This window comes from Lepisosteus oculatus, chromosome 15, assembly GCF_040954835.1.
Source record: "Lepisosteus oculatus isolate fLepOcu1 chromosome 15, fLepOcu1.hap2, whole genome shotgun sequence".
In the NCBI taxonomy this organism is placed as follows: domain Eukaryota; kingdom Metazoa; phylum Chordata; class Actinopteri; order Semionotiformes; family Lepisosteidae; genus Lepisosteus; species Lepisosteus oculatus.
Genome location: NC_090710.1, coordinates 27,485,997 through 27,499,085, shown reverse-complemented (window position 1 = coordinate 27,499,085; position 13,089 = coordinate 27,485,997). Strand labels below are relative to the sequence as shown.

General features: G+C 37.8%; 2 protein-coding genes across 4 annotated transcripts in view; one reads left to right on the top strand and one right to left on the bottom strand.

Moving 5' to 3' along the window:
• The window catches only part of filip1l (filamin A interacting protein 1-like), a 110,510-nt gene extending 99,177 nt beyond the window's left edge, over nt 1–11,333 (top strand). Inside the window, exon 6 of the mRNA XM_006639180.3 lies at nt 9,611–11,333. Coding sequence (XP_006639243.3) covers nt 9,611–9,787 — 177 coding nt within the window. The 3' untranslated portion in view covers nt 9,788–11,333. The remainder of the gene's footprint in view (nt 1–9,610) is intronic.
• cmss1 (cms1 ribosomal small subunit homolog) overlaps nt 1–13,089 on the bottom strand; it is a 133,475-nt gene that overhangs the window by 119,512 nt on the left and 874 nt on the right. The window lies entirely within an intron of this gene.

Genomic DNA, 13,089 nt, shown 5'->3' with positions numbered 1-13,089 from the left:
AAATTATTAAATTAGGACCAGAATTGTCCTTTATTTTCCAAATGAGGCTTGCAAGTATTATTTACAACCCTGAAACAACATATCTGGATTAATATATTGAACAACTGTAACTGTATATCCTAATATTCTCTTTTCATTTGTACTTCTACCCTTGTCTAGTAGTTGAGGAACTTGATGTCTTAACACAAACACTTAAGTCTTTTTTTTTCTAGACAGTATATTCAATGTGATCTTACACCCAATTTTTATTCACATTATTTAGATACCTTGTAGGGGTTCTAACAATTGCTGTACTTGTCTTTTGTAATATTGTCTATTTCTGTTTAATATCAAATGCATTACATTGAGGGCAAAGTGCATAGTTCCTTTTTTAAGCCTTAACCCCCAAGGCTGGTAAAGCCTATTAAATTCAAGGGATGTTTTTTTTACCTCTTTGGTGAGGCTAATGTAATGTGTCAGGCAAGATCATATAGCCGAAATACAGACTTGAATCCTATGCACATTAAAAAGCAGTCAGTAGCAAGCTAACAGGGCATTCTCCTTCAATATAAGACTATGATAAGACATAACAAAGTCATCTTCAAGCAGGAGAATTTCTGTTACAGTCAACTAGTGGTCATGTGCATAGTGCAAAACAAAATATTCTAATGTACACCTTGGTGTGTGTCTATGTATTCAAATTCTCCCTTGAGAAAACTTTTAAAATCATAAATAGAAAGGTATTAATAATACACTATCATAAAAAGGCAGCAAACATTACTGACATTTCCATAATGTCTTCCTTCACATGTGAAAACTCACAACTATCTGCAGGTATCATCACAACCCTGTTTATCATGCTTACTGCTATTGAACAGTCAATGAATCTGACCTATGACTGTATTGTCATGGGATGCTAAAACAACTGTCAAAACCAAGAAAGACAAATTAAGTTATAGATAGCAGTAATATTCAAAATATGTTTCCCTGACAAAACAAACAACAGAATAAAGCCTTTCAACCTTACTATAAGCTTGCTCCTGATAGCGTGCTTCAAGTCAGCAACATGAAATGTGTAGGCAATTATATAAACAGGGTAATTAAACATAGAATACACGTAAACTAAACATTGAAAACACCACATCAATGCCATTGACTCACATATAAAACAAACAATGAGGCACAATCTGAAGCTAATGAAATTCTTTTACTTGCTCAGTTAAATGTCATAAACAGCCATATCTTGAAACTGCTGCCTCAACACAAATATTAACCATTAGTAACTTTAAAGGAAACAAGTTAAAACAGAGAAATCCTTCGGGGTTTGTTTCTAGATATAACATGAAATACAAATCTTAAATGTTTTGACACTGGATTATGAGATGCCTCCTACCCGTTGTTGCACAAGGAAACTTAAATCCATCTTAGTCGTGTTTCATGTGGTAAGTGACGGCATTTTTCAAGCATAAATGGTCATGATCTATTAAGAGCCTAATATGTCTTGAATGGAATGATCTCCGTTCTAGGTGAATTATCACATCCCTGTAAAAATGTACAAAAGACTAAATTAAGGAGTGTTAAGCTCCAGCACTTTCCATTTCCATGGAAGCTTTCCATTTTCAGCAGCCTACTGCACAAATGTGAACAGCTAAGATTTGGCAATGTCTGTCACAAAACACATATGCGTACGAAGGATGAAAGCACAGATTTAATTCAATTTCACAAGTCGTTGGATTTCTTACAGACCCTCCGATAGCCTGGACAAACCTGTGCCTTTAGTCTAATTCCTGAGCTTTACATCCTGTACAAAATTCCATCTTAAAAAAAGGGGCACAATCCTGGAGAGCAGGGGTTCCACCACATAACTGTCAAGATTGTCATTTCGTAAGAAAGCCATTGTTATACATGTGCAGACCTGCTGAATGAACCCACACTAAGAGACAGTGACTAAGGTTTCAATCCTCGATCAATACAGCACCATGCAATCAGTCTGCCATCAATCCCTGCAAGTGGCGTTGTGTAGTGATTGGACAATCCTGCACAGCCCATCACACTCGGACCTCCCTATCAATCGGTCACTTCTAGACAACAATTAAGAGTATTGTTCTATCATGTCTGCGCCTCTCTCTCCAACGTCCATCTGTGTGGTCTGCACAAAACCAATCAACCAGTTACGCAACAGTCAGAGCACAAAATACTCATAATGGCAATGACTTCAAGGTGCACCAGGGTTTGTTGCAAAGTTAATAAGTCTTAAATGCCAGAAACGCAGAAGTGAAACCCCTTTTCTCTTTATCTAAACTCTCAGTAGCTTCCCCAGACTGCAAGTCTAAATCCAACAACCACTAACTACCTTTAAATACCCAGACAGATGATTAACACCCATATAACAATGTTAAATCCACTCCTTACTGATAAGAGAATAAATAATTGACATCCAGTGAAACTAGTTACAAGACAGAGGCATTTAACAGCCTCTAGTGGCAGGTCAACTGCTATTACAGTCCCTCAAAACCCTCCTGCCTCTTATTCATGCATAAACAAAGTGTAACGTTTGTTATAATGCTCCGAATACAATTTTCTAAAACTATTTCAGACACTAAAAAAAATGTTAACATTTAGGACTATCTAAATACATGTTTATAATATAAAACTAAGCTAAAAATAAAAATAATAGTACACTTTAAGTGTACGCTTTAATAGTACACTGTAGCAATTCTCATTATTTCTGTTCTCTTCATGCACCAAAGTATTACAATTTAAAACTGGAGACCTTTTTTAAGAACTCAAATGTAAACATTTATTGCAGTTGTTCACATGGTAGTTTTCACAAGAAGTAAAGCAATGGAAACTATTTAAATTAGGCCCCTTAATTGTTTATTGATCTTTCATCAGTTTGGTTTCTGTTGTTTCAGCAATGCATTCTTGGCATGACCTATAATTAGCAGCCACATTGAGAATTAAGCGGTTTTAAATAAAAGAAACCACTACAGACCAAGAGAAAAACCAAGAACAATTGAAACATCAAACCTAATGTTTCTAGGTTTCAGCTGGAGGTGACAACAGAACTATGGGTCACAACTGGCGTGTATTTAGACATGCAATGTGATACAACAGACATACTGTATATAAAACACTTCTCACTGATATCCCACCAGTGTTGAAAAATCTCAAATTTACCAAAAAGCAATAGTAGTAAATAAGCTTTAAAACATTTTTAACATATCTATACTAGTAATAGACCACTATGAATACGTAGAACTAAACAATTACCCATTCTCTCTTGAATTTGAGATTAGACCACCTCCCCTCCTAAAATTAAAAGATTTTCTGCATCTCAGTTCCCTTACATACAAATTATACTTGGTTTCATTGTGCACCTTGAACGCATATTTCAGTAAATTGATTTCCTTCCAAATGCTGCTTGGAACATGTCTAATGAAAGCAAACTGAGGTCATCACTTGCCGCTTCTGTCTTAGTATTCATTGGACTATGAAATACTGCATTAAACACTGCACTACTGCAGAGCAAAGGTGAAGCACCAAGCCAAACTCTTTATTTCATGAGACATGATCAAAGGGATGTTTAAAAATACCTGTTTACATGTTTGACTGGATACCTGAATGAGCAAAAACATGACACAGTGTAAATAAACTGAGATTAAGGCCCAGGTTAAATAAAAATATAGACATCTTACTGGCATGGGAGCCCATCACGTAAAAGGTTTGAATTTGGCAACTGGTGGGTGTGGTCAAGGTTTGATTTATTCCAAGGTTAGGTAATGAGAAAGGCCTGCAAATTCTGGAGAACAGAAGCAGTCAGACCTTTAACAGACCTGCTTCAGAAGAGCAAAAAATTCATGCAGGTGTGTACTTATAAACAAGATCAGACAGATATGAGCTACACTGTGAAGACTCTCTTATATCTAATTTCTGTAAATATGTACTATTCACTAAAGAATGTCTAATACTGATATGTGTTCCTGAGGCATTCCTTCACATGAAAACCCTTGTAATCTTTTAGAAGCATTTATTGCACTTTTTTCTGTGAACAGAAATTTATTTCAGACGTTAGAAATCACAGTACAGCTTAAATGTGCTTTCTCTCCTATAACTGGGTACTTATGGCAATGAATGTAATGATATAGTAGGACAGCTAAGTACACGTTTCAAAACACCAGCATAACAAAATAATAACAGTAAATAAAACAGACTTGTCATAACAACTGCACCAGAGTGATTCACATCTTTAAGCATGCATTTCTTTTTTTAGGGATCACACAGCAAAGAATGGCAAATCAGTTATTGGTCCAAAATACTTGAATAAAGTTTTTAAAAAAAACAAAAGTTTTTTTTTGCAACGGGCACTTGATAATGTGGCGAGTGTGATCCAATTTAAGCTCTTTGCCAGTCTGAGAAAGTGAACAGCTGGCTTTTTAACATCCACCATGGATGGAGTCAAAACAGCTGCGTTATCAGCAGGCTTGTGAAATGGTCCACATACACAGCCACAGGGAAAAAAAAACTGTCTGACTCAATATCAATATAAAAAGAGCTGGCTATGCCAACCGTTAAATTGATTCAAACTGGAATCTGTGCAGCTTGGAAATAAGACCCCTTGTTCCTTACAACCACCATGAAGAACCCATACAAACTGGGAGACCAAGGTGCCGTTTATTTCAAATCAGTGCTTTAGCTTTATCAAGTATTCTTTCCACCTGCCACCAAAGTGAAAGATAAGCGATTTGAAATCTCCCTCATCAATCTCCATGAAACCACAAACGGTATGTAGTTTTATTGTATTCACAGTCACTGAAGGCTGAAGGCAATTATACTTTTTCAGACAGTCTCGCGGAGGAAGTGTCAGAATGATCCTCACTCCTGTTTTTTATTTCAGTCTTTTATTTTATCTCTCAGGAGTTCTGACTTTTTTTTAAGGCAATGGTAGGACATAAAACAAACAGAAATAAAATAAAAAATGGAGGACTGCCAGAGACGTGGATGAATAAAACATTTACACTTCTGTCTGAAGGCAGTGAAAACAAGACAAAAGTTTATTCATGTTAACAGGTTCTTCAGATGTGACGTGAGAAAGCAATGACAAAGATTATATTAAACAATTAGCACTTTCTCAAAGAAGAGAGAATAGGCTTAGAGACAAAGGCATAATTGGATCTAGCTATTTTAATGCGACCTGGCCACAACAACATATGCAGGTGTAATGGTAAAAACCAGTGCAGTCAGTCTTGATTACCAGGCATTGCGAAAACATTTCACGTGAAAAGTCAGAAATGACAACCATGCCTTCTGTGTGAAGTTTTCTTCTTTGGCATTAATGATGCATTCAAACAGAATCCCAGAGAGCAGCTGAAAAATAACCTTTCAAGACTTTTATCCGATATTCACACGCTCTCAAACCTCTGAGACACCAAGGCCACAGCTTTGCCACCTTTCTGGACCATATTATAACATGTAAAGATGTGGCAGATTCAAAAATTTAAGATCTTGCACTGGTCCTTGTGAAGTTAGCAGACCTTCTGGGTTCATGTTTGCCAGAATTTGGAAAACTAGAAATGGCATGTACACATTAATTATGGCTTTCACTGCCAGCACCTTCACAGACTGTACAATAACTGCTTGGAACCAAGAGATATAGCTGACAGAGTTTGGCAGCAAACACCGCTGCTGAACAGAAATCCAAATTTTAAAACTACTCATACTTCTTGATAGTAGATTGCTTTGTGCATAACAATTAGTTATGGACAGAGTTTAGAAAAAAACGTCCCTGATATTGCATATAACAGCCAGAAATACAGTATATGTAGCAACTGGATGGATTTTAAACAAAGCCTACATATTCTGCATGCAAGATGATACTACATTTTGCTCTGAAACAGTGTCTGTGACGTCCTGGTGTTCACCGAGCCAGGCCCAAAACAACAACTGTGTTTGGTTTCCCTGGGAACAGTAATACCCATACAACAGAATACACCACAGGCTCTTCCTGGCAAGAGTAGCTCAGTCTAAGAAAGACAAAGAAACAACGTAGTGTTAAAGAAACCAATAAAAGTAGAGTCAATTTCACACAATGTGTATTATTGGTATATTATAACTGGATGTGGTTTATTCTATCTGTAATACCAACAGGGACACAAAGCAATGGCTGTTCCAAACTCTGAAATCCATCTGAGGTATTCAGTTTATCTCGTGAACTACATATGACATAAACACTCAAGATAAGCAAATGCATAGCTACACACCTTGAGTTGATACCCGAGGCTACTTAAATGTGAATAAGCTCAGACTTTTTACATTTACAACAAATATAAGCAGGCACGTGGTTAAACTTCAGAAGATGCATAAACAAGGGTCTAAACTAGAATACTGCATATGTAATTATCAAAGAGAATCAGTTTTATGAATTTTGTGATAATTAAGGACATAGATCAAACAATGTCCCCATTTTTTTACATGAATTATGAAGTAGTCTGGCAAGTAGTCTCTCCTGTTTATAAACTTTAAAATAATATGGAAATCATTCTGCCACATTCATAAGTAATGAGGAAATGAATGTCTTATGGTTGGGTGAAGGGTGAAAAATTGGTAAACTCTGAGCACCTCTGTCTCCTGAGTAGTTGCTCTAACCATTTTTCCCTAATGGAAAATATTTATGGAAATTTTCATTGAAGTCAAATGGGATGAGGTCAACAGGCGATTGATTTAATATGGAATGACCCATCCGCAGTTCATTAAATGAATTTCAGCAGGGATATAAATAAATCTGGAGGGCACTGTGTATCAATAATGTCAACATAAAAAACATGAGCTGAAAAACTAAATTTAATCATTCGGAGAAAATGAAACAAACATTCTGGGGTAGGATTTTGTATTTCCCATAAATTAAACAAGTCCAGTGCTGACATATTGGGAGAGGAATTTTGTGCATGTCATAAGAAAAATAGGCAGAGTGAATCTGTATTCTAAACAAAGTCTAAAAGGACGTTTTTCCAGTTTGACATCACTAGCAGGCTGTGTAGAAGCAAACCATTAAATGAACTTTTAAGTTGATTATCCGGTAAACAGTGCAGTAATATAAACCTCATGGCTGCATTTCCGATGCACTCTCACAAATTATGCCAAACTATTCAACTCTTGTCCCTTTTTTTTAAGCCTAAAATGATCTTCGTTACTGAGAAATAAAACACAAACCAAACACAATATCATGTGAATCAAAGACAGAATAATTGAGGCCTGCATTCTACACAGTAACCATGCACAGATGCTAGTGGTCCCAAGAATGCTAGTTGCATGACTACTATACTATTTTGTTTCATGTGAATGAATGTTTCGAGAAAGACAAGATATGTTTTTCAACAATTATGGTGCTGCTGGAGAGAATAATTGAGATTTCAGTGAGAACACACAAAGGATATGACTCAAATATGTGGTTCATCATGCTCAATCTATTGTGGCAGTGACCGGAAATGAACTTTGGAAAAGACAATGACCATTAAGAACAAGTGATGAAAATTAATACAGACATGACTTTCTTTTAGTAAAATCATTCTCCTCCACAATACAGGGTATGAGTCATCAACATGTTTGCTTGCAAATATGACAATTCAGCTATCAGCGGTGCATTTTTACTTTCTAATCGATTAGTTGGACCAGTTTGACATCTTTTTCCCCATTTCTTGAGCAGATGGTGACAGTAGTCCTCTTCGACCAGGGTTGAAATGCCCCGTTTTAGAAGATGCTTTAACCATGCAAAAATGATAAGTTATTAAAAGAGAATCCAAATTAGTGAGCACTATAAAAGTGGCACCTACTACACTGCTCCTCAGTTCAGTTTAACTGCATTTAGACTGAACCAGATTCCACGAGTTGTTAACTGAAGCAATACTTCTTTGTTCCTTTAAAAAATTACAACTCAGTACTTGAATGGAGCTGAAACACACTAAAGTAACCCTTTCGTAAACAAAGCAATGATACAGCTAGCTAACTGTACAAAGGACTAGTGAACATAAAAAAATGATAACACCTAAAAAAGGCTTGAAGGAATGAAACTCTCTCTATGGTTGAAGACCAGTGGTCTAACAGAATGATTTCTGATTTTGGCTGCCAGCACAACTTGACCATGGCTGACTGGCTCACTCTTTGCCACACCAAGCCAATAAAAATCTGCTCCCGAGTTAGTTCTAAGTGCAGACAAATATATGGGACTATTGAACACAGGGTTTATGGGTATTTTATTACATTTTAAAGAAAAAAAAACTACCTGCATTCATAAAAAGCTGCCCCTAGCAATAGATTTTGAGATTGGGTGGGAAAAAATAGTTATGCTAATGTGACAGGCCAGCCTCTAGCCAGGTGGTTTACAAAGCCTGAGCACATGGAAAATGTTTTTTCTAAAAGGAATATAATACTGCATATTCTGTATATTTTAAAGACAGTGTGTATGTTTTAATTGATCCTTCCATTTTCTAATTGCTTCACCCAATTCATGGTCACTGGGGAGAAGGAGCTTAAACCAGCTAGTAATAAGTGCAAGGCAAGATATTTTTAATCATCGTTCATTATTTTGACATTGTGAGCAAGTTTATAGGAATCAGAAAAAAGGAATCCATAGACATAATTTGTACAATACAGCAAGATGAGAGTCCATTGGTGCAATTCGTTAATTTGGCATTTCTATAGGATAATACATTTCCCCTTTTAGAGGCTGTTATAAAACAGGCACACGATATGCTGTCCTTAAGCAAGTTTATTTTAATAAAAGTGTTTTTTAATGTTCACTTTTTTCCCAAGAGTGCATGTTTTTCCACATTTGCATTCAAAAGTCCAGTCGCAATCCCAAAGCAACTTTCAGGAGCTGACAAAACTGCTACGACGATTGAAATAATGGGGACACTTCAGGGAGACCAGAGTGCAGAAGCCCAGAGTGGAATTTAGCCAGGTGACATATAGGGGTTAGGGCCCCAATGAGTTCTGTTGCTCGAGCTGTCAGTTTACTGTCCAATCAATGCTAGATTGATGAGTTGTTGCTTTTCTGGGCAAAGATGTAGCAGATTGCAAAGGTAGCTAGCTAATCCATTGTGGCTAGCAGTGCAAACCCATCCTTTGACACTGCATCACAGCTGCCAGGCCAGCAGCACAATAAGTCAGGTGGGTAGCTGCGTCAGCATGCGTAGGCTGCAAAGGAACAAGTAATAGGTTTATTCCATGCTGAAAAAAAGAAGAAAGAGAACACAACGTTTCAGCCGTGGAGCCTTCTTCAGGTTGCTCACACCTGAAGAAGGCTCCACGGCCGAAACGTTGTGTTCTCTTTCTTCTTTTTTTCAGCAGGAAGCAGCACAATAAGTCTGACACGTCTGCCAGCGCATCCTGATTTTGTAGTACAGCTCTGTCGTAGCAACAAAAGGTCCAAGCTTCTGTTATTTTATTTCTGGCCAGTCAGAAACACTTCACAGTACATTTATCAACTGATTTCCGTAGTATATACCATGCTTTTCCACTTTAATTTCTAAGAACTTTCACAGGCACAGGACCTTCATCAGTAACCTTTGCCTCATACGTCTTTGGACAGACAATCTCGTCATTTATTGACTATCGTTTCCTTTTTTTCCCCCAGATCCCTGCAGAAGCATTCCGCCAGCCAGGCCCCACCAGGATTCCCAAACCGAAAGGCTGCAGTTCCGCTAAAATAACCAGCGGCACTGTCAACCCAGGCCAATGCAAAAACTATCTTCACAGCCTTCCTCACGCTGGCAAAGACCCCACTTTAAGACATGGATCCGCCAAAATTTGAACTCCTTTTTGCTATTTTATTCCTGCAAAAGTAAGAAAAAAAAGCTGGATAACAGTGCAGCATTGTGGCATGACAGTAGTTAGTGCAGCTTCCTCATAGCCCCTGGGTCCTGGGACTGACTCCTAGCTGCGGCGCCTTCTATGTGCAGTTGCATTCTCTCCCCGTGTCCACGTGTGTTTCCTCTACGTTCTCGAATTCCTCTCACGGTGCGAAGACCTGCTGTCCAGCTCGTGCCTGTGTGCTTGAACCACGCGATGTCCAGTCCGCCCCCTTACGTACTGCGCCTGCCGGGCTAGGCTCCCACTCACCACGAGCCTCCTCTAATGATAAATCGGGTACTGAAAATGGATGGACAGGGACTAATGCAGGGTTCAGTATTGCTTTTTTCCCCCCCGAAACTCCCACAGGAATCCTTAAACAAAGGATCTCTGCAGCTACAACATGTACTATATGTGCCATGGAATCTGATTCACAGGAAGGTGCTAAATACATAACATGTATTAACATATAGGATAATCTCTAATGTCTGGGGTTGCAGCAAAGCAAAGCAAGAGATGCAAGTGAATGACTTAGCAGTATATAGATATCAAGTCTTTAACATCTCAGTTTCAAGTTTAATACATTACTGTATGAAGACATAAAATTAACATTAGACAAGGGACACATTAATACACTTAATGATGCAGGATTTAATCTCCAACACCTTTAAGATCAACACTTGCCTAGTTTTCATATACACCCCCTCCCCCACATCAGCAGTTTCTCCATCTGCAATTCGGTAGCAGTGTTAGGACAAGCCTGGCTTTACAGCATTCTCAGAGGCCCAAAGCTCAATTCACAATTCTTGCACGAATGTTTCTCTCCTTGGTACCCATCACAGTTTCCCACCATCCTGCATTTCTTTATGCATCCCAGGTCTTTCATCGCTCCACATGGGTAAGGGTGCCCGCGGTACTTCACTGCCATTTTTGGGGAATTATATGTGTAAAAATCAATTTACCCTTGACAAAACAAAGGAAAATGCGTCGTCACAACACAGTACCACAGCATCATTTCACCACCAACTTCACCATCAGATTCCCAAATCCCCACTGTCTTCACACCATCAAGAACAATCATGTACTGGAGTCTCACCACATCTTCCTGAAGATCGCTGCACTCAGAAACTATTAAAGAACATGCTGTATGTTCAATTTCATACTATTCCTTTTTATACAGAAAACTGTGCAGCACTATTATCGGTCATGTTCTTTTGTTATTTAATATATTTATGCCAATTTGCACAGTGTATAATGTATTCCCATGGTTTATATATGGTACAGGAAAGCTTTTTCCCAGTGTCTGTTTTTTTTTTTCTTTATCCATGGACAGTTCATGAACATATCCCTTGTGAATATGGAGGACTGGGTGCAATAGCAATGTTATGCAGCAATACTACCATATGAAGTCTATTCTGTTTAAGATGGTGAACAACATTTTCCTGGCTGTACAAACATTCATATAACAACATGTATGGTATTAAAAGTCTTTTTAATTAAGAACTAAAGTGTTTGGCATTTTCTCTTCACATCATGCAAGGCCTGCCTGGAAATACTCTTCCACAATAAACATTGAATGTCTCTTTGTTAATATATTGCGAACTGCAGTAAGGATCCATCCAACATACATTCTATATCATAAAACATTGTGGTCCCAGTTTAACAGCTTATTCACATCCAAAACAATGTGATTTCAGAAGGTCAAATGATCAATTCGGAGCAACATCTTCTATATGGACTGGTGGCAATATAGACACCATATAATAAATGAGCCAGGTGCTGGACAAAGTCTATGTTTGTAGCAGAGAAAAAAACACCCTAGAGGATCTGTAGGATCTGTACACAACCTACTCCACACATTCAAAGCAATAAGTGATACTTCAAACATGTCAAGCATGATGGTGGCAACATTATGATACAGTGTTATGTTTGGGGCGGAGCGGTGGCTATGTGGTTAAGGATCTGCGCCTGTGGCTGGAAGGTTGCAGGTTCAAATCCCGCAGCCACAAATCCCTACTCCGTTGGGCTCCTGAGCAAGGCCCTTAACCCCAACTGCTCCAGGGGTACTGTACAATAGCTGACCCTGCACTCTGACCACTGGCTCTCTCCCTGTCTGTGTGCCTCATGGAGAGCAAGCTGGGGTATGCGAAAAGACAATTCCTAATGCAAGAAATTGTTAAAGGTTAATAAAGTGATGTTAGTTCTATTTCTCGGCAGCAGGAAATGGGAAATTTGTCAAGACTGATGGGAACATAGATGGAGTAACCTACTGGCAAATTCTAGAGGAAAACTTGTTTCAGACCTAAAACTGGCACAAAAATGCAGCTTTTATCAGGACAATCACCCAAAGCAACAAAGGCAAAGCCACGCTGGAGCAGAAAAAGTGACTGCCTGCCCTTGAGTAGCCCAGATGCCTATCATGAATCTATGGAAAGTCTTAAAAACTGCTGAAAAACCTTTATTATACAAGGAATGGGCAAACACTGCACCTAGTCAATATGCACAGCACGTAGAGACTTAAACAGAAATTTTAATTGCTGCCAAAATGTTCCCACCAAATACTGAGTTCACAGGACTGAATACTTACGCAATCAACATTTTTTATTTTTTTATTTTGTTTATGTTCACTTTTACTGTAAGTTATCTTACCCATTAGAAGTCTTGAGTTTAAGGACTCCAGTTATGAATAATATATATATATATTTAAAGCATCTGCATCATTTTGTAACTTCGCAAAATACTATAGGAAGGATTTGAATATTATAGCAAGGAGCTACGTTTTATACATCTGTACGTGTAGCACTGTGAGCACACTTTAAGGACACCATGAAAAATAAACTAGAAAAAAATGACTGAATTGTAAAAAAATACATGGAAAAGTGACAGAATAAAGAAGAGTAACAAAACATGTAGACTACAACAATACTGTAAGTTATACAAAAATGTAAGATATAGCAATTGCCACACTGCAATAGCTCATGAGATGAAGGATTAATGCAACCCTAATGAATAATAAACTATATCAAAACAAAAAGTTAAATGGCATTTAAATTGTTGCACAATGAAAGCAAAAGTCTTTTTTAGAATTCTGAAATAAAATTCTAATTCATAAATCAGAACTAAGACGAATCTTTTAGCAGTCTTAAAGATAAAACAAAGCTGTACAACAGCGTCATCTGCTGGGCAGTTTCTGTCTGTTTACCATGAATATCAACAAATCACACGTTACCTTATAAAACATTGCATTATTTGTGTACACTATTT